Source organism: Ascochyta rabiei, chromosome 11, assembly GCF_004011695.2.
Source record: "Ascochyta rabiei chromosome 11, complete sequence".
NCBI lineage: Eukaryota > Fungi > Ascomycota > Dothideomycetes > Pleosporales > Didymellaceae > Ascochyta > Ascochyta rabiei.
In genome coordinates, this window is record NC_082415.1 from 107035 (window position 1) to 127346 (window position 20312).

Below are 20312 nucleotides of genomic sequence, written 5' to 3' on the forward strand. Positions count from 1 at the left end.
GCTAGCGGCACACACACATAAAATGAGCCATTAAGACAGATAATTATTAATTAATCACCTTTATTATCATCTTTTCACATTAAGCATATTATCTAACAAAGATACATGTAGATATCGCTAAAAGAGTAGAAATACCTAAGTTTTGCCTATATACAGCAAAACCATAGGTAAGCTAGTATTAAGCAAAGCCTTAATATAGGTAATAATAAGGGGATCTAGACCTGTATTGCTAGTGCTAGCAATCTAATTAAGTAGGTAGTTAATAGAGTATACATATGTTAATAGCTACAGGTAGAAAAACCTTAGTAGAAAGAGAAAGTAAACAATCTAGACTCTTATTATAACTTAGAAGTGTAAATATTTTATATCTAAGTATAAAGTCTATAAAGTACAAACACGCTAAACAACCACAAATAAAAAAGCAGCAGATTAAGAAGTAAAAAAGACTTGTAAATTTAGCTAGAGGAGTAGAAATACCTAAGTTTTGCCTATATACAGTAAAAATACATAAGCTAGTTTTAGTAAAGCCTTAATTTAGGCGATGATAAGGGGATCTAGACCTGTATTGCTAGTGCTAGCAATCTAATTAAGTAGGTAGTTAACAGAGTATAAGCATGTGAATGACTACAGGTAGAAGAGCTTTAATAGAGATAAAAAGTAAATAATCTAGACTCTTATTATAACTTAGAAGTGTAAATAATCTATATCTAAGTAACAAATCTAAAGAGTACTAACACGCAAAACAACTACAAGAAAAAAGGCAGAAGGTTAAGAAGTACAAGATACATGTAGATACAGCTAAAAAGATAGGTATGCCTACGTCTTAACTATATACAGAAGACTATAGGTAAGCTAGTCTTAAGCAAAGCCTTAATGTAGGCGATAATAAGCAGATCTAGACCTATATCGCTAGTGCTAGCAATCTAATTAAGTGTGTAGTTAATAGAGTATAAACATGTTAATAGCTACAGGTAGAAGAGCTTTAATAGAGATAAAAAGTAAACAATCTAGACTCTTATTATAACTTGGAAGTGTAAATAATCTATATCCAAGTATAAAGTCTATAAAGTACAAACACGCTTTACAACTATAAGAAAAAAAGCAGCAGATTAAGAAGTACAGGATACATGTAGATAGAGCTAAAAAGATAGGTATGCCTACGTCTCGCCCATATACGGCGAAACCATGGGTAAGCCAGTCTCAAGCAAAGCCTCGATGTAGGCGACGATGAGGGGATCCAGACCCTCGTTGCCAGCGCGAACGATCCATTCGTGCATGTCGAGCTCGTCGAAACTGCCACCGTACACTCTCTCGAGGTGGGCTCTGAACTCTGCCATGGGCGACTTGATGCCGCCGGAGTGATGGCGGAAGAGGACTTCGGAGCGACGAGCAGCGTCTTCGTGCGCGGAAGATGTCGGGCCTGGGGTTGGCGCCGCTAGCTGCAGGGCTGCTGCTGTGATTTCACCGATGATGGTGTCCAGGGGCCCGAAATCCAAGTAGCCCTCGGCGCGTTTCAGGCGCGGCGCGCAGCGCATGGCCAGCGAGTAGCGTAAGACGCCGTTCATGGCATCCGAGTTGGGAGCCTGGTCACTGACCAGTGTGCAGGCTCGGTGCACGGCCACTCTGAGCGGACGCCGGGAGACGGGCTTAGTTGTCCCTGCATCCTGCCCATCGCCATTTAGGTAAGCAACCAAGTTCTCCAGGAAGACCTCGCCGGCCCACTTGCTCGCAGTGTAGCCATCTTTGCCATCTGCGGCAGGAGGAGTAGCTCTCAGAGATCCTGGCTTGATAGCCGTGTTGCCCGAGAGAAGCACGGCGCGGCTGCTAGAGAGGAACATCAACGGGATGGCACGCGGAAGCGCCAGAGAGGCCAGGAAATGTAGGGACTGTAGGTTCGGGGTGCGTAGTGAGGCGAAGCGATTGAGGCAGTGGCCGTTGGCACCTGCGTGTACGATGACGTGTACCGTCTGCTCGAGGCTCTTGCGCTCCTGGGCCGTGAGACCCAAGGTGGGTGAGAGTAGGCTGCCACTGTAGCACGCGACTCTGCTGTCATCCTGGGGAAGCTTGTCCTTGTCGTCAATACCAATGGCGATGCAGTGCACCATTCTTACGTTTGGAGCCTGCAGCAGGGATTTCAAGAGGTGTCCGCCCAGGAAACTGGCTGCACCAGTGAGGAGGACTTCAATGCCACCGGTGGTATCATTTGCAGCCTGGAACGACTGTGCTTCGGCGAGCTGCTGCGCCTGGTCTCGTAGCCAGTCCGGCAATGACGTCTCCACGTCCCAGTCGATCGGGGCGTCGTCCTGCAAGACGGAGTTGGTGCCGGCACGTTGGTCGAAGATGCAACGAGTCATGGCACGTAGAGTGCTATCCTCGTACAACTGCCTTGTAGTAACATGTAATCCAGTGGTTTCTATGATTGCTTTCTGGAGCTTCATGAGAAGTAGCGAGTTGCCGCCGCACAGGAAGAAGTCAGATGAAGGACCAAAGCGCGTGTTACCAAGTGTGGGAAGCACGCGCTCCCACAACAAACGAACCTCACCCTCGCGGACCGTCATCTTCTCCGTACCCATCTTGGATCTTGCAGTATCGCTCTTCTCCGTCACTGCTAACGGGAGGCGAGCGACGGCTTTACGGTCCAGTTTGCCATTGGCTGTCGTCGGCATTGCAGGTAGGATGCAGATCGTGGCTGGGATGAAAGCCTGTGGCAGCTTGACGCGAGACAGGATCTGTTGGAGTCCTTCCACCTCGGGATTGGGGTTGGGAGTGGTGAGCGTGGCATGGGCGATGAGCACGTTGTCGCGGAGAGAGACAATCGCAGAAGCCAAGGCCCCCTCAGAGGCCTGCAGCAGAGCCGATTCAATCTCCTGCAACTCGATCCGCAGCCCGCGCAGTTTGATTTGCGTGTCACCATCCAACCGCCCCAGGCACAAGAGTGTGCCGTCTGAAAGAAGTCGCCCTTTGTCGCCGGTCCGGTACATGATACTGCGGCTACTCTTGATCTTGGTGACATCCGTAACGAACTTGGCCTTGGTCTGCTCAGACTGGTTGAGATAGCCGAGGGCAACACCTGCTCCGCCGATACATATCTCTCCAATGTGCCCAGATGGCAGGGGATGCCCCGCCGCATCGACCACGCGGATTGAGTAGTTGGGCAGTGCCTTTCCAACAGCATACTGGGCCCAGTTTCCCGATTCTCCGGAAGCGAGACAAGAGGTATCAACCTCATCGTCCAGAGAGATACACTGGAAGGTGGCTGCTGCCGTAATCTCTGTTGGCCCGTAACAATTTGTCAGGCTCAGGTCAGGCAGGCTGAGGCGGCGCAGCTCAGTCTTCAGCTGCCGAGGAATTGGTTCGCCACCCGAAAATGCAAAACGCCATGATTTGTTAGTCCGCAACACCTCGCCTGCCGAGCTAGTCCAGGCGAGATACTCCGTCGGCGTGGCGATGGTCATGGAGACGCCCTGGCGGGATATCAGATTGACCAGCTCTACGGGATCGCGCCTGATGTTTCTCCCGGCAATGACGAGATGGCCACCGTTAGCAAGCGCCGAGAATATCTGGACGAGAGACATGTCGAAGCCCAGTGAGCTCTGCTGCAACACGCATTCCTGCTGCAGTCGCATTTCATGTGTTTTGAGCGCGATGTGGTTGATGAAGTTGGTCTGCGTCAGGAAGATACCCTTGGGTCTACCTGTCGAGCCACTCGTGAAGAGCAAGACGGCGGGTGCGTGTGGGTGGATTGGGGTGGTCATGGACGGGGATACTGCTCCATCACCGCCGTCAATGCCATCGGCATCAGACTGCATCCGGACAACTCGCACATGATCGAAAGGCTTCAACAACTCTCGCGCGTCATCTGCTGTCTGCGCATGGCAGAGCAGAAGTTTGGGCTCACACTCGCGGACCATGTCTGCGTGTCGAAAGGCTGGCAGACTGATGTCTAGTGGGACATATACACCTCCCATGCGGAGAATAGCGAGCATCGCAACGATAGCATCCGTTGATGGCTCACACAGGACAGCAAATCGATCTCCAGAAACGCCTCCCGCATCTATGATCTGGTGGGCTGCACGGTCAATCCTGGCCGCTAGCTGGGCGTACAGGAGCTTTTCTCCCGATGCGTCTGTGATGGCTGTCTTGGTCGGGTGTAAGATGCAGATTTCTTCAATGCGCTGCGACAGTGTCTCCGGCCAGCCGAAATCCGCTTCAGGACCAGTACCCACTTGAAGGGCGTGATTCACGCTGGCAGCATCATGCAGGTCCATGTCGGCCACCATCGCGTGCGGGTCGCGAGCCGCTACCTCAAGCAGATTGAGGTACGTAAGGAGCATTGTGTGACATGCTTCTTGGCTGTACAGATCAGCCAGGCACCACATCTGCACCAGGCAGCCAGTCTGGGTTTCGATAAAGCCTAAGCTGATATCGTACGGGTTGTCAGCTTCCTTGGCTTCCTTGGTTGATAGCTGCATACGGCAATCGTCGCCTAACGGTAGATTCCACATGTCCATCCCTTTCACTGCCGCACGATAGTTGATGGCGGCCTGGAACAGCGGGTTGGTGCCCGACGCCCGGGGCGCTCGTGTCTGGTCGAGTATACGGTCAAAAGGCACCGTGCCGTGGGAGAAGGCTTCCATTGCCTTACGTGACGCACCGGTCGCGACTTCTGCAAAGGTCGCCGTCATGGGTATGCTGGAGCGTAGGGGCAGCAGGTTGACGAAGCAGCCTACCGTATCCCAGAATCGCTCGTCCCTGCGGTTGGCATCGACAACACCCAAACACAGATCCTCGGTGTCCGTCAGACGGGCTAGTAGAACCTGGAAAAGGGCAAGGTATAGATGGAAGGGACTAATTCGCAGCCGCTGGCAAAGATCCTTTTGCGCCGCCAGTTGTGCCTCATTAAGCTCAAGATCCGCGTAATGGCTGCCGCTGCCTTGTTGATTGAGGGTTGAACGATCAAGTCCGCGAGCCATAGGAAGCAAGGGGAGAGTGTCGGGGAGAGTAGCGAATTCAGCACGCCAAAACTCCATGTCACTGTCCAGTAGGTCTGTCTTCTCCTCGGCCAGTTGGTGTAGTGAATAGTCGATATAAGAGAATCGATCGAGTGTGCCAAGTGGCTGCAGGCGGTATGCCTTGTCCAGGTCGCGGAGGAATAGAGCCAGGCTCCAACCATCCATGAGAATATGATGGTACCCAATGACAATATCGTGCTCGGTCGCAGATCGACCCAGTACAGCAACGGCTAAAGTGCGTCCATGCTGCAGGTCCCATACGCGCGTTTTGAACCGCGACAGGGTGTCCCGGAGAGTGATATCAGAATCTTTGAGATCGGTATGCTCGTCATCTGCGTGGTCTATTGTAAGTTCCAACGCCGATGTCGCTATGACACCCTGCATGGGATGGCCGTCCTCCACTCGAGCGTAGAAGCAGGTGCGTAAGCACTCGTGGTGGTTAGCGACCTGTTGCAGCGCGCGTCGCAGCCGGGCCGTCCCGATATGACCTTGCACACGATAATGGAAGGCGGTATTGTACGCTGCCGGATTATCGAGGTGATTAGAGGCAAACCAGATTCGAGACTGTGCGGCAGACATTGGCTCTTCCCGAATGATTACGGGTGGTGTGAAGGGTTCCACGTCTTTGCTCTTCTGGTCATCGTTGTCGTCCTTTGAGCCAGACTGGACCATTGTAGTGGAAGTGTCAGGCTCTAGCATCCCCGATCCCGACATGGATGTAGCCGCGGACACTGGTGTCCTGGACCCAGATATTGTTGGATCCGTAAATGGTGTGCTGAGTCCGGATGGTGGCGTGCCGGATTGAGCATGGCCTCTGAGGCCGCTAGCATTTGCCACGAAGGCATCAGCCACGGAAGGCTGCTCTGTCAACGCGGCAACCATGGGGGTAGGAGCGAGGACTTCAGGGGCAGGAGAAGGAATTGGCTGTACAGGCCCCTTGACCTCCTTACCCTTGACCTCGTCATCCTTCTTGACCTCCTTACTCTTGACCTCATCCTTCTTGACCTCCTTACTCTTGACCTCATCCTCCTTGACCGCCTTATCCTGCTTGGCCTCCTTATCCTCCTTGCTGCCGCGCTCAGCCAACCACTTCTTGGCGACTTGGGCGGAGATCTGCAAAACCGTGTCACCGCCCAAGATGCTGACTACGCCCACGTCCGCATCGAGGTCTTTGAGGAACCACGTGCGAATCTCCGTGGCGAAGAGCGAGTCTATGCCCAGGTCAATGATGGGCCTTTCGAGGTCCGCTTGTACGGAGCCTGCCGGCAGCTGCAACATGGTCTCGAGCTTTGCGGCAAAAGCCTGCGCCACAATGGCCACGGCCGCCTCTTCCGTGTCCGCCTTGTCCGCCTGCTCTCTTACGTTGCTGGTGGACATTCCTCGCCCCGAGAGCTGTTGCGATGAGGTGGAAAGGGCACTGTAGGGTGACAGAGACAGCAGTCGTGGGTTCTGCACCCAGATGGCCTTGTTCTCTTGGTTGGCTTGCATAGGCTCTGTGGGTGGCTCGAGTCCCATGGTAATGTCATGGCTGCCGGCATCGCACCCAAGTTGGGGCTTGCTTGCGCGTATTGCCTGAGCAAAAGCGTCCTGCACGTCGGTCTCGGAGAGGGGCACGAAGCGCATGCTGCGAAAATGTTCTTCTAATAGGCGATATCTGTCGGAGCGGGTTACGTAGCCCGTGTCAGCCACCCAGCCGATGTGAATCACCGAAGCAGCTAGTCCCCGTGAGCGGCGTCGCTCGGCGACTGCGGCCATGAATAAGTTGGCGGCGTGATAGTTGGCTTGTCCGATGTTTCCGACGGTACTCGCTGTCGACGATGTGAAGATGAGGAAATCTAGTGGCGGGTGTGCTGCACCTTCATCTGCATCTGTATTACTAAAGATGTCGTCGAGGATCTCGGTCCCAAGAACTTTGGCCTCCAACGTGCCATTGAGTTGCCGGGCCGACATGTCAAGGAACATCTTGTCATGAAGTACCATGGACAAATTGCACACGCCAGCAATGGGCGGCATCGTCTCGCGCACCTTGTTCACAGCGGTCACGACTTGGTCGCGCTTCGTGGCATCCATGGCCAACATCTGTACAGACGCTCCAACACGATCGGCTTCCCTCTGTAGTTCGGGATCTACCTTGGGGTTGCGGCTGGTGACGGCGATGTGCCTGGCACCCTGGCGAAGCATCCATTGACAAAGAGAGAGTCCCAGCCCCCCAGAACCTCCCACCAGGAGATAGGTGCGGTCCGGCCGCAGCAAGCCATGTGAATCGTGATCGAGGGGCTTCACGGTCAGAGGAAGCGCTGTTTGCTGGCGCCAGTCTGTTGTGTATCGCTTGTGAACGTACGTGTCGAAATCCGCTCCAGCCAGATCAGGCGCCGCTATGACGGTGCAGTCACCGCGCGACTCTGCCGTCTCGTGAACATGCTTGAGCTTCAGGCTTGCATTCTCGAGCACCGTTTTCACAGAGATGCTGTCGTCGTCCCATGCTTCCTGCAGAAGCTCGGCGTCGAACCTCGACACCTTGCAAGCTGGTGGCAGACAGGCCTGCAGCGACTCATGGCCATGCGTCTGGCTTTCCTGCTGGGAGCAATCAACGAACAAGTCAATGTGTTGTGCTGGAAGACGCAGCATAGCCATGCGTTTCGACATGTTTGCGTGGATTTGGATCCAGTCGTCGGGAACATCATTCCTGTAAGACGCGCAGTAGACGCGGATTCCCATCGGAGCAAGGTCTTCTTTCAGTTCTGCTGTCATGTGCTGCTCAGGCTCGAGAACGAGCATTGTCGTGATGGCAGCGGCCTTGGATGCTACATGTGATTGTGCGTGACTGACAAGGGCATGTCGCAGCAACTCGTTGGCTGCGGCCTCCAGAGCTGACGGTGCACAGAGCGATGGATCGACAAAGGCCAGCGTCTTCGGATCCAAAAGCAAACTCGAAGCATTGCTGCGGCCAAGGCCCATGACCGCCTGGTGTTTCTGGCCGAGCTGCTGTTGAACCACGTGGCCACAAAACAGGTAAAGTCCTTGTCCGTCTCGGGAGCGCGAGGGGATGTGAGTGGTGTACTGGACGCGGACATTGACCTGGTTCGCTCCATTCACGGTCGACGAGGACAGAGACGGCTGCTCCATGGCCTGCAACACCATCTTGGAGGACCCAGCTGGAATGGCGACGTGCACAGCGATATTGGTTGCGTCAACGGCCTTGACAATGGCTCGTGTTTTGGCATTGTGTCGCTCATCCAGGTCCGTGTCTGGCATCATGCGCGGTATCAAGACAGTACCGCGGGCCAAGACCTCATATTCGGGCTCGTTTGTCCACAGCATGTTGGTGTGGTCGGGGTTTCCCTTGAGCTCCGCCACGTGTTGTAGACGCCAGAGGGCCTCGACACAGCGACGTGCGTGCAAAGAAGCATCTGCGCGGCCAGCCTCGAGCTCAAGCCCGAGCACCTGCATCGTGAGGTGCGGCATTTCCACCGGAACGACACGGGCCACGCCACGGATCATGGTCGCGCGCGAGTTGGACGAAACGCCCGCGTCAGTCACCCACACCAGGTTTCTAGCTGACATGAGCAGGTGCTGGAGCTTTTGCAGTCTGGCTTCGGCAAAGGGTAACTTTGTGAACAAGGACCCGTCCACGTCGTGCAAACACAGGACATCCATAGCGCCCTCGTCTCCATTGAGGGTCAGCGCATCGATGCTTGGGACGATCCTGACTTGTCCGGACTGCTGCCAGATGGGTGGCAGGAGTTGGTTGATCTCGTCCATCAGCCTGCTTCCGTACAGGCTGCGCCCACCGATGATGAGCAGCTGCGTGGTGAGCTCGGGTGCAACGGACAGGGGGCGGACCAGACGCAGGAAGTCATCGGTGACGGCCCGGCTCACGATGCATGAATGAACGTGGCTGGTCTCGTCTGCGTGATCATGGAAGATTGTGTCCAGACCGGAGAAGCCGGAAAGGCGCAGCAGGTTATGCCACTCGACCGGCGATGGTGTTGGCTCACCATCAGACAAGAGGCTGCTAGCCATGTTATGCGTCCCAGTGGTCTCGGACAAGACTAGATAGCCGCCGGGACACAGCAAAGATCGGGCTTTTCGCAGCGTCTCCTCTATACTTGTGTCGGCAGAGTAGGCAGACAGAGCGTGGGCCGCGATGACGATGTGGTAACCGATGGGGCTGAAGCCCTGCTCCTCCAGGTCCTGGCCCATGTTCAGGGTCTTGTACAGGATCCTCTTCCGGTCGCCCAGCGCGGCGGCGGCGACAGGGAGTGCGTCCGACGAGGCATTGGCGTACGTGAACGAGTCGTAGAGGTTATCGACTGCGTCGAGAATGCTTCGTGTGGTATCGGTGTTGCCCGTGCCCGTGCTCAATTCCAGCAGGTTGCAGCGCGGGAATTTGAAGGTGATTTGCTTTAGCAGCTGACCAATCACGTGATTGGTGGCGTGCGAGGCTGACGGTGAGTACTGCTCCACGCTCAGCGGCGCGCCGCCTCCCTGCGACGGAGAAGAGACTTGGCGCATTTGCGTGTGGCCGCGGAGGATCTGTGCAAGCTGGGCGCCAGCGGCATGCACTAGCTTCAGCTCGAGGGCGTCCGGATCAGGATGCTCTTTGTCCACCACGCCGGCGACCAGGACGCTGTGTTGGTCGTCGGCAAGCCATTCGCTGCTGAGGAGCGGGCATTCGTCCTGGCGCACCGCTTCGACGTGCTGTTCAAACATTTCGAGGGTCCGCTTCTGGCGCGGCTGCAGCGCAAGGCGTTCCTCGGGCTTGATCTCCTCCAGGGCGCGCTGTATGTAGAACAGGGCCAGGCGCTCCACGGCCACATTGGCGCGCAGGGTGCGGGCGTCTCTGAGGGAGTCGCGCGGGGGCAGCAGCAGGCCTCCGAGGGAGGCATCGTGACGGTGCACCGTCTTCAGGAAGAGGTTTCTGTCGAGGGAGGCGCTCTGGCCGCCAGCAGCTGAGCGGGTGCAGAGGCCCTCCACCTGAACCAAGGGACGGTCTGAGGGGGCGTCGTAGATGGTGACGTCGCCGTCCAGTTTGGTTGGCGTGGACGAGACGACCCAGGCGTCGAAGTTGCACGTGATGGGAGTGGGGGTGGCGTCGGTGGCGTCGGTGGCGTCGGCGTCGTGCCCCACGCCGACGTTGATGGTGACGCGATCAATGTGCGACGGCAGCAGAGCCGAGGTGAGCTTCTTGGTGGAGGGATGGACGTGCGCAACGAACAGAGACTGAAAGGCGACGTCCAGGATGGCGGGATGCACGAGGTAGTGCGAGTAGGAGCGCAGGGGCGAGTCGGTGGGCCAGACGGCAGTGGCAGCCGCGTAGCCGAGGCAGCGCCGGGTGTGGGTGATGGCGTCGAAGGCACCCGTGTAGTCGAGGCCAATCGCACGGAACATGTCGTACACGGGCTCGCGCTCGACGTGGACGACGTGCTGGGGCGGGGCGGGGCGGGGCGGCAGCAGGGGAGCGTCGTCGGCGGCGCGGCCAAAGTGAATGGTCAGCGCGCCGCTGCAGGTGTGCATCAGCGTGCCCGCCGCCTCGTTCTGGCACACGTAGTAGGCAAAGCGGGCGCGCACGGCGGGACGGCCCGGTGCGGGCGAGTTGGCGAGGGGGCGGGCGTGGTCGGCAGAAAGCACGTGGACGGTGAACAGGGTCTCGACGCCGTCCTTGGTCTCCGGCACGACCAGCGGACGGAGCAGATTCACGTCGTCGACCGCGATCTGGCGCACCGGCAGGCCCGGCGCGACCATGGCAGCCAGCGCCTGGGCCGCCTCGGCAGCGAGGGAGACGTAGGCGGCGCCGGGGAGCAGGACCTGGCCCAGCACGCTGTGGCCGCGCAGCCAGGGGATCTCGTCCAGGCGCAGGACGTTGCGCCAGCGCAGCTCGCGCTCGTTGTCGTCGGCGACGCGGCGGCCCAGCAGCTCGTGGCCGGCGTGGGGGCTGGTGCGGTGGCGGGCCGAGGTGCGCGACTCGCGCCAGTAGACCTTGTCGTGGTCCCAGCCGTAGCGCGGCAGCTGGGCGACGAGGGCGGGCGGGGGCTGGAAGCTGGGCTGGTGGAAGCTGGCCTGGAAGCTGGCCTGGTGGAAGCTGGCCCGGTAGCCGGCAAAGTCGACATGCCCGGCCCCCAGCTGCGCCCACACGAGGCCGACGGCGGCTTGGAAGGCGGCGACGTCGCTGGCGTTGCGCTGCAGCAGCGAGGCGTACGGGGGAGCGGCGCCGTACGCGGCCTTGAGCGTCTGCTCGGTGGGGCCCTTGAGCGCCGCGTGCGGGCCGATCTCGAGCGCCAGGTCCCAGGGCCCGCCGTGGCAGATGGACGACTCGACGGCGTGCGAGAACTTGACCGTCTGCAGCATGTTGGCGGCCCAGTAGGGGCCCTTGAGCGCGCCCAGGTCGCCGCCGCGCCGCAGCAGGCGGGTGTCGCCGCGCACGCTCGAGTTCCACACGCAGCCGGCGCGCGGCCGGGCGACGGCGATGTCGCAGGCCGCGAGCGCGCGCAGATAGGGGCCCGCACACGCCTGCACGTGATGCGAGTGGTACGCCGTGTCGACGAGCAGCTGGCGCGCAAACGTGCCCTCGCCGTCGAGCTGCCGCTTGGCCGCGCGCACGGCGTCGACGTCGCCCGACAGCGTGCAGCTCGCCGGGCTGTTGCTGGCCGCCACCACCACCCGGCCCTCGTACGCGGGCTGGCGGCAGAAGCGCGCGGCCGCCTCCATGCCGAGCCCGACGGCCAGCATCCCGCCTCGCTGGCCCTCGCGCCCGCCACACAGCGGCGCGTAGTGGCCGCGGTAGAAGGCGATCTGCATCGCCGCCCGCCGCGAGATGATGCCCGCCGCGTACGTCGCCGCGATCTCGCCCGACGAGTGGCCCACGACCGCGTCCAGCTGCACCCCCGCCGCCGCGAGCAGGTCCACCAGCGCCACCTGCAGCGCCGTGCACACCGGCTGCGCCACCGCCGCCTCGCCCAGCCGCGACCTCGCCTGGTCCTTGGCGAGCTCCTCCACCAGCGACCACCCCGGCGCGTCGCCCGGCAGCAGCTCGTCGCGCAGCACCGCCTCGCACGCCTCCAGGCTCTGCCGGAACAGCGGGCTGGCCTGCACCAGCTCGCGGCCCATCGTCGCCCACTGCGCCCCCTGCCCCGTGAAGACGCCCAGCGTGCCCGGCGCCTCCTTGGGCTGCACCAGCCGCGGCACGTGACCGATCGCTCCGCCCTGCGCGCCCGCCTTGGCGTGCCGCTGCACAAACTGCTCCATCGACGCCACCACGTCTTGCCGCGTCGCCCCCGCGAAGCACGCCCGCACGCGGTGCGTCGTCCGCCGCGTCTGCAGCACCCAGCTCACGTCGCCCAGCGACACCTCCTGGTCCGCCTGCAGATGCGCCACGTGCGCCTGCACGCTGCGCAACAGGGCTGGGCCGGAGCTGGCCGACAGGAGCAGCGGCCCTACCGGCGCCCCGCCGCCCTCGCCCGTCTGTGGACTCGCGCCTGCGTTCGGCAGCTCTGGCGCGCTCTCGATGATGGCGTGCGCATTGGTGCCGCCGAACCCAAAGCTGTTGACGCTAGCCCGCATCGGGCTCCCTGCCGGCGGCTGGGGCCACGGCAGCGCCCGCGTCGGGATCACTAGCGCGCCCTCGCCGTAGTAGGGCGCGATCTTGGGGTTGAGCTCGTTGAAGTGCATGTTTGGCGGTATCGTGCGGTGCTTGAGCGCGAGGAGCACCTTGATGACCCCCGCCAGGCCAGCGCAACCCTCCAGGTGTCCAATCACCGCTGCAAGCTTCGCGTCAGCATCATGCCCACCACGTGCGCACGCAACGAAGGCTAAGAGCGAAAAGGAAGGCGAAAACAATCACGTGACCGATTCTGAAAACCGAATCGAAAACGAGGACAAAACGAGGACAAAACGAGAACATAAACGAGAACATGAACGAGAAAATAAACGAAAACATAAACGACACCAAAAACGACACCAAAAACAAGACCAAAAACAAGAATAATCATAAACGACACCAAAAATGACACCAAAAACAAGACCAAAAACGAGATCAAAAACAAGACCAAAAACAAGAATAATTATAAACGAAACCAAAAACAAAACCAAAACGAGAACAAAAACGAAAACGAGAAAATAAGCGAGACCAAAAACGAAAACAAAACCTACTTTTGACAGACCCAACGTGCAACGTCTGCGCCTCCTTCTTCGCTTCCCCCGTCTCTCCATCGCGATAAAAGGCCTCGAACACGGCTCGCGCCTCGACGGGGTCTCCCGCCTGCGTGCCTGTGCCATGGCATTCAAAGTATTGCGGCGGGTCGCGCAACGGGTCGAGCCCTGCCCGGCGATAGACGTGCCGGATCAGTGTCGCTTGCGACGGCGCAAACGGCATCGTGATGCCCGGGCTGAGTCCGTCCGAGTTGACTCCGGTGGCGCGAATCACGCCCTGGATCGGGTCGCCGTCTCGCTGCGCCGCACCCAGTGGCTTCAGCAGCAGCGACGCGATGCCCTCACCCCGCGCGTATCCATTGGCCGTCTTGTCCCACATGCGGCTCTGCGAGTCTGGCGACAGCATGTGCAGCTTCGACTCGGCAATGTAAGGCGTCGGCTCCAGTATCAGGTTGGTGCCACCAACCACTGCCATGGTGCTATCGCCGCTCCGAAGGCCCTGCACCGCGTGGTGGAGCGCGACGAGGGAGCTAGAGCATGCCGTGTCGATGGTCGCCGAAGCGCCCTTGAGATCGAACACGTACGACACCCGGTTGGAGAGGATGCTGTTGGCAGTGCCGGTGGCGTTGTACTTGGGCAGCGTCTCCGTATCGCGCGCTTGGATGATTGCGTAGTCGTTGGTCATGACCCCCACGTGCACAGAGGTCAGAGATCCCCTGAGCTGCTCCAGCGTCACGCCCGCGCTCTCACACGCCTCGTACGTTGTCTCGAGCAGGAGCCGCTGCTGAGGGTCCATACCAGCCGCTTCCATCGGACTGATGGCGAAGAAGCCCGCATCGAACACACGGTTGTCTTCTTCCAAGAGGTACGACTTTCCCTTGACGTCCGTGGCCCCGTGCGTCTCGCCGTTGGGGTGGTAGAACCGCGACAGGTTGAAGCGCTTCGCGTCGAACGCCTTCACCACGTCACGTGGCTCTCGTAGCAACTCCCAAAGCTTCGAGGGAGAGTCGCAGCCGCCTGGGAATCTGCAGGATGATCCAATGATGGCGATGGGCTCCTCCGCCGACGGTATCGACGACATGGTAGTCGATTTGAAACTCTCAAGGGAAGGACTGGTATTAGGTCAGTGTGCACTTGGACTGGAGCATAACGGCCAACTTGGACCAAGAAGCATACGCACTAGTATAAATAATGAATACTGATCTAAACGAATGGTACCGCAAAACGAGGGAACGCTCCGGATTTCGCAGGTATAGTTTACAGCTATCAAGTTGCAATGTCCCTGTATCTGTCGTTCGACCAACACCATCTCTTATACCTTGACACCTTTCACTGCACCTCGGGGATAAAAGGGAGCAGCGCACAGCTCACAGACGGCCAGATATCGCACTGTCCCCATGAGTGGATTTCTCCGTTGATTTTTCCGGTGTCCGAGACACGTAGCTACCAGGTGGTTATTTTCGTGGACTTTTGACCTCATCGTCACATCAATGCAGAGTCGTATATTGCAGCCGCACACTAACTGAAACACTCGCTTCTAGCACCTGACGAACCCTTGGCAAACGAACGACGCACCCTGAAAGCACGACACCCGGCATCCCCGTCGGTGAGCAAGACCGCCATAAAAGGACCTTCTCTCACGCGATGGTGGTAGTCTAGATGTTTGGTCGTTGATCGAGCGCTAGCAGGGTACGGCCGAGTAACTATCGAGAGCAGGTGAAGCGATCGCGAAAGACGTGCGGATAAGCATGGGTAAGCATTGCGCACACGCACGCCATGCGTCCCTGCGTGGAGAAGATCATAATCCCTGTACGAGGGGGGTGCCTGGACGGAGCTGAAATCTGAAATACGAGGTGCCCCACCGAAGCATGGCACATCATTGAAGATTTCACAAAACCAGTCAAACCCTGTATAGATTTCAGCTTTTTAGAAATAGCCTAATGTCTAAGCATGTCTTTTATTAACCATAGCATCTAGAACCCTTAATTGTTGTCTTATATATACTTAGCGTGCTTAAATATTCACTCTTTTTTTTTAAGTAGGATAGACGCTTTAATCAATCTCTTACAACCTTACGGAGGAGCATTTCAAAAGTCCCCCGCCCCCTCCAACTAGTCAACGCACGGGGCAGTAAGGGGTAATAGGCCCAAATCAATTCATCTCAACCAGTCCCATGTACATCTTTACCCTCTTCGTACCTATTCCCTCCCTCTAACTTAATTTTTTTTTTAAATATAGATGTCACGGGTGTTCTCCCTACAACAGGGGATACCTCGGACAGACCCCAGGCCAAGCCCGGAGACCCACCGACCAGTATATAATATCCACACACCTAAAGACTTATCTATTAAGGATTTGTCTTATCTCTTAATATCACCTATTATTTCATCCCATATTGCTCTGCTCTATTGCCTGCCTACAGTGCCCTTACAATTCGAATCCTTTATACTTCCTCTCGGAACAGGCAGCCAATTGGCAGCAGAGAGACGGGAAAAAACTCAGCCATCAGCAATGGCTGGAGGACGACGCAACCTCCGCTCAACCACTAGCGACGTGGAGGAGTTGCCCCCTTGCGACGACCTCGGTCAGGAGCTGGATGCGCAACGCCGCGACAACGCGCCTAGGGTATCGCCGGCACCTATGGAGCCACCGCTCAACCCTTACATCAGGGGCGGGTCAGCCACTACGGCGGCAGGCATCGCGACGCCAGACGTCCTAACGCCACGCGTCACACAAATGGAGTCGCTACAGGCTTCTATCCCGTTATTGCTGGAGGCACTCAACGAGGCAGAATTGTCCGGCGCCCCCAAACGAGAAATCGAAATCCGGCAGCAGCAATTCAACCGGGCAGTGGAGACCCTGCAGCGGACGCACGTCGGACCCACGCCGGGTAGCCACCGCCCAGCGTTTGACGAGGCAGGCAAGATAATGCGAGTCCTCAACAACGTCCAACCTAAGCCAAAACTTGGGACGGATAACAAGCCTCCATCGACCCAGCAGGTGGACCAGTGGATTAAGGACATAGACACGGCGTTCCAGTACGCTTAAGTAGTTAAAGACTCTGTGACCTGCACCTATTGGATTATGGGCACTATCCACTATAGTGTCCATTAAGAATTGATCCAACAACGTATCAACGAGGGATCAATCCAAACCTGGGCCGACCTCCGCGCAGAGGAGGAGCAGCTTGTACAAGACCCAGTCTTCACTTGGTACAAGAACTACAATAAGTACTTTAACTATAAGTAGAAGGCCGACGATTCCGTCAACACCTTCCTAATGAAGTTGAACAAGCGGGAGTCTCTACTGCCCCGCAACTTTGCTAAGTTTAACAACGGCACAGATGACTATAAGTTCAAGATAGCGTTTGTATAGAGCCTTACTCCCCACAAACTCCAACGTAAGATCCAGCGCAATGGCAGCCTGGAACACATCACTGAGTGGATAGAGTTTGAACGGGCCCTCCGTAACGCAGAGACCGCAACAGTCCCCTTAAACTCAAGCCTCCAGGCTGAAGGCAGCAGTCGAAACAAAAGACCTTACTCTTCTCCTAATAGGGGAGGATTTAAAAGGCACCACAGCCAGGCCTTGACCCCCTCCGGGAGCGACGCCGGAAAGCAGCCGGGAGACTCCCGGCCAGCAACCAATAACGCTAATTTGTTAGGCGGCAAGGGGTCCTATAGGGGCAATTACCACCAACAATCCAATAGGGGTGGTTATCATCAGCAACGGGGCCATTGGAGAGGCCGCGGAGGTGGCAACTAACAGTCCAGTGGAAGCAACCAGGGAAATGGGAAGCCCTAGTCGCCAACCTTTCCCACCTACGACTGGGGCCGGAAACCAAAGGGAAGCAGACCCGCATAGCGGTCACTGTCCAGCTAATTAACTCTAAGGGCAACCCTAAAACTCTCCGGGCCCTGTACGACTCAGGCTCGGAACTGAACCTCATCGCCGCACAGGTAGCCATAGACCTAGGACTCAACCCGGCGGGGACTGACCAGCGACCGAACGCGGTGGTCCTAGACGATATAAAGCTGTCGTTAATTAAGCAGTACCAGTTGACGATGGTCTGCCACAACAGCAAGGGAACACCTAAAACAGTTGGGCCAACCAAATTCTGGTCTACACCATTTGTTGGGTACGACCTAGTATTGGGGTATCTATGGCTGGCTGAGGCAGACCCATGTATCCGTTTCTCCACAGGAACCTACGAGTGGTTCACTGACGACGTCGAGAGAGTCCAGCTGGTGACCGCCGAACAATTGTTCAGTGATCTGGAGCCAGGCGAGCAGCCATACCTGCTACAGCCCGAGAGTCTGGGCATGGGTGGTCCAGCGGACGTCCATCGGACGGACGCCGGACAGACGCCGGACGCGCCCCTCGCCGAATGGTCAAGGATCATGGCAGTGGGAATCGACGGCGGCCCTATCCCAGAAGATGACGCCCCAGATATGGAGGAGCTCAAGTATGTGCCAGAGCACCTCCATCACAAGTGGTTTGCCTTCAGCAAACGGCAGACAAGTGTGTTGGCACCACACCAGGAGTATGATCACTCCATAGATATCGAGGCTGGTGCCAAGGTTCCTAACCTCCCGATCTATAACCTGTCCCGCCGAGAGCTGGATATACTCCGGGAATACCTCGAGGCGGCACAGGAGAGGGGCTAGATCCGCCCAAGCAAGTCGCCGGCGGGAGCCCCCATCCTGTTCGTCCCCAAACCCGATGGTACTATGAGACTGTGCGTCGATTACCGGGGATTGAACAAGATAACCATCAAGAACCGGTATCCTATCCCACTGGTGAGCGAAATGATGGATCGACTGTCGAAAGCGAAGGTCTTCACTAAGCTGGATCTACGTGACGCCTATCACAGGCTCCAGATCAAGGAGGGCAATGAGTGGAAGACCGCGTTCAAGACGCGATACGGTCATTTCGAATACCTGGTCATGCCGTTCAGGCTGGCCAACGCACCAGCCACGTTCCAATCCTATATCTACTGAGCCCTGGGAGGCTTACTGGATAGGATCTGCGTGGTGTACCTGGACGACATCCTTATCTATTCCCAGAACGAGGAGGACCACAACAAGCACGTCGAGGAGGTCCTAGATTGTCTGGTTGAGTGGGGGATGTTCGCGAAGGCAAGCAAATGCGTCTTCTCCAGTAAATCAGTAGAGTTTCTGGGATTTGTTATCACCCCAGACGGTGTGGTAATGGACCCTGAGAGGGTCCGTACCATCACCGAATGGCCCGAACCATCCAGTTATAAGGATATTCAAGTGTTCTTAGGCTTTGCCAACTTTTATCGGCGATTTATATTCAACTATTCAGGAATCGTCCGGCCGCTCATCGACCATATGACGGCCGCCCAGCGCCCGAAGGAGGACCGGGGGGTCCCCGGTCAAGAAGAGGGGGGGGCGAAACCGAAGAAGAGTTGGAAGGGACCAACAAAATGGTATAAACTATGGCACTGGCTAGAGGAAGCTCGCACGGCGTTCCTCACGATCAGGGAGAAGTTCACAGGGGCCCCAGTGCTTCAGCACTTTGACCCGAACAAGCCTATCATTGTCCTTACTGACGCGTCAGATTTCGCCATAGCAGCCATCCTGTTGCAACCCCAAACGTCCGACCTGGCCACAGAGCTTCACTGGAAGCCTGTGGCGTATTGGAGCCGGAAGTTCACGGGCCTATCTATCAGATGGCACACCCACAATAAAGAACTGTCTGCGATTGTCAAAGCCTTTAGGCAATGGAGACACTATCTCGAACACGCCCCAGCGACGATCAGAGTACTCTCAGATTACAACAACCTGAGGTACTTCATAACAACGAAGGAGCTCTCTCCTAAACAAGCCCGATGGGCGGAGGAGCTAGCAAGATTTGACTTTGAAGTTGAATACAAGCCGGGACCTAAAAACGCGGCGGACGGCCCATTGAGGCGTCCAGATTACGCACAAGGTCTCAAGGTTGGAGAACAGCAGGCCCTGCGGGACGCCATGCTACCCACCTTACAACAGAAGCTTCGGATCTAGACAATTCGCAAGTCCAGGGCTTAACACGATGCACAGGCAACATCTGGGCTTGACGTGCCCGTGGCAGACCCAGCAGGGGTCCGGCAACTACCCGAAGTCGTCCCTAAGGAATTCCACCAGCATCAGGTCAGCCATAGAGATTCGTCTCCCACAGATCCCAATCCTCCATCCATTAACCAAAGTCAGGATCAGCCCGTTACCGAAGCCAGGGGACCGAACTTTAACGTCGCAGAAGCTCTCCTTCGTAGCCTAGACGGCAGAGTCGGTGCCCCTACAAACCTTGCGAACGAAGCCGCGCAAGGAGATTCCGCTTTTGCCCTGGATACACCAGCAATCCTAGCGGATTTCGTCAAGCAGGTCCAGCAACGGGACGTACTATACCCCGGAAAGCTGTCGCTGACAACCGGGACGGATGGCGGAGCGAAGAAGGCACAACACCACTGGGAGGTTGACCCCAGTGGGACCTTACGCAGGAGTGGGAAAGTTTGGATTCCTGATGATATCACTCTGCGCCACACTATCCTATTAAGGAATCACGATGACCCTATGGGAGGTCACTACGGCGTAGATAAGACTGCCGAAGTACTTAAGAAGAAGTACCATTGGCCAGGGCTGATGAAGGACGTACATCACTACATCCGAAGGTGTCCCGCGTGCCAACTCCACAAAATCAGGAGGCACAAGCCGTGGGGCTTACTCACACCACTTCCAGTCCCTAATACTGCCTGGCGGCACTTCTCCCTTGACTTTGTGACAGACCTACTGAAGTCAATGGACGCTAAGGGGAACGAGTACGACGCTATACTGGTCCTTGTGGACTGGTTTAGTAAGTACGTCCGGTACCTACCCTGTACCAAGACGATCACTGCCCAGCGCCTGGCCGAACTGTTGATGGAACAGAGCTTCTTAAAGCAAGGACCACCAGATACGCTGCTGTCAGATCGAGGTTCAGTGTTCACCAGCCAATTTTGGTCTGATATTTGCTACCACCTGACGATTAACCACCGGCTCAGTACGGCGTTCCATCCCCAGACGGACGGGCAAACGGAGCGTCAGAATCAGGAGTTAGAGACGTACTTACGCATATACATAAACTACCAACAGGATAACTAGGTAGACCTCC

General features: G+C 56.9%; 5 protein-coding genes across 5 annotated transcripts, besides 32 other annotated features; 4 read left to right on the forward strand and 1 right to left on the reverse strand.

The window, feature by feature from the left end:
* Positions 1 to 98: part of a mobile genetic element that runs on past the window's edge.
* Positions 1 to 99: part of a mobile genetic element that runs on past the window's edge.
* Positions 1 to 99: part of a long terminal repeat that runs on past the window's edge.
* Positions 100 to 103: a direct repeat.
* A 1054-nt stretch (positions 104 to 1157) lies between these two features.
* EKO05_0006726 (uncharacterized protein) lies at positions 1158 to 14241 on the reverse strand (the record flags this gene model as incomplete). Its single annotated transcript, XM_059636864.1, has 3 exons — positions 1158 to 11094; positions 11146 to 12769; positions 13161 to 14241. The coding sequence occupies 3 exons, from the start codon at positions 14239 to 14241 to the stop codon at positions 1158 to 1160; spliced, it is 12642 nt and encodes a 4213-aa protein (XP_059492847.1).
* Positions 3293 to 3338: a tandem repeat.
* Positions 10572 to 10626: a tandem repeat.
* Positions 12813 to 13156: a tandem repeat.
* A 992-nt stretch (positions 14242 to 15233) lies between the features above and the next one.
* Positions 15234 to 15342: a mobile genetic element.
* Positions 15343 to 20312: part of a mobile genetic element that runs on past the window's edge.
* Positions 15397 to 15400: a direct repeat.
* On the forward strand, positions 15399 to 16208 carry EKO05_0006727 (uncharacterized protein; the record flags this gene model as incomplete). The annotated part of the gene is made up of 1 exon (XM_038946197.2): positions 15399 to 16208. The coding sequence occupies one exon, from the start codon at positions 15399 to 15401 to the stop codon at positions 16206 to 16208; it is 810 nt and encodes a 269-aa protein (XP_038797265.2).
* Positions 15401 to 15594: a long terminal repeat.
* Positions 15401 to 20312: part of a mobile genetic element that runs on past the window's edge.
* EKO05_0006728 (uncharacterized protein) lies at positions 17225 to 17827 on the forward strand (the record flags this gene model as incomplete). Its single annotated transcript, XM_038946198.1, has 1 exon — positions 17225 to 17827. The coding sequence occupies one exon, from the start codon at positions 17225 to 17227 to the stop codon at positions 17825 to 17827; it is 603 nt and encodes a 200-aa protein (XP_038797266.1).
* Positions 17829 to 18145: a mobile genetic element.
* Positions 17829 to 18148: a mobile genetic element.
* Positions 17829 to 18151: a mobile genetic element.
* Positions 17829 to 18154: a mobile genetic element.
* Positions 17838 to 18154: a mobile genetic element.
* Positions 17859 to 18145: a mobile genetic element.
* Positions 17969 to 18160, forward strand: EKO05_0006729 (uncharacterized protein; the record flags this gene model as incomplete). Its single annotated transcript, XM_038940692.2, has 1 exon — positions 17969 to 18160. The coding sequence occupies one exon, from the start codon at positions 17969 to 17971 to the stop codon at positions 18158 to 18160; it is 192 nt and encodes a 63-aa protein (XP_038797267.2).
* Positions 18162 to 19066: a mobile genetic element.
* Positions 18165 to 19108: a mobile genetic element.
* Positions 18174 to 19156: a mobile genetic element.
* Positions 18186 to 19066: a mobile genetic element.
* Positions 18186 to 19075: a mobile genetic element.
* Positions 18186 to 19102: a mobile genetic element.
* Positions 18192 to 19075: a mobile genetic element.
* Positions 18192 to 19096: a mobile genetic element.
* Positions 18195 to 19075: a mobile genetic element.
* Positions 18195 to 19102: a mobile genetic element.
* EKO05_0006730 (uncharacterized protein) lies at positions 18371 to 19189 on the forward strand (the record flags this gene model as incomplete). Its single annotated transcript, XM_059636865.1, has 1 exon — positions 18371 to 19189. One exon carries the CDS (start codon positions 18371 to 18373, stop codon positions 19187 to 19189), a length of 819 nt encoding a protein of 272 aa, XP_059492848.1.
* Positions 19632 to 20299: a mobile genetic element.
* Positions 19668 to 20272: a mobile genetic element.
* Positions 19695 to 20296: a mobile genetic element.
* Positions 19725 to 20278: a mobile genetic element.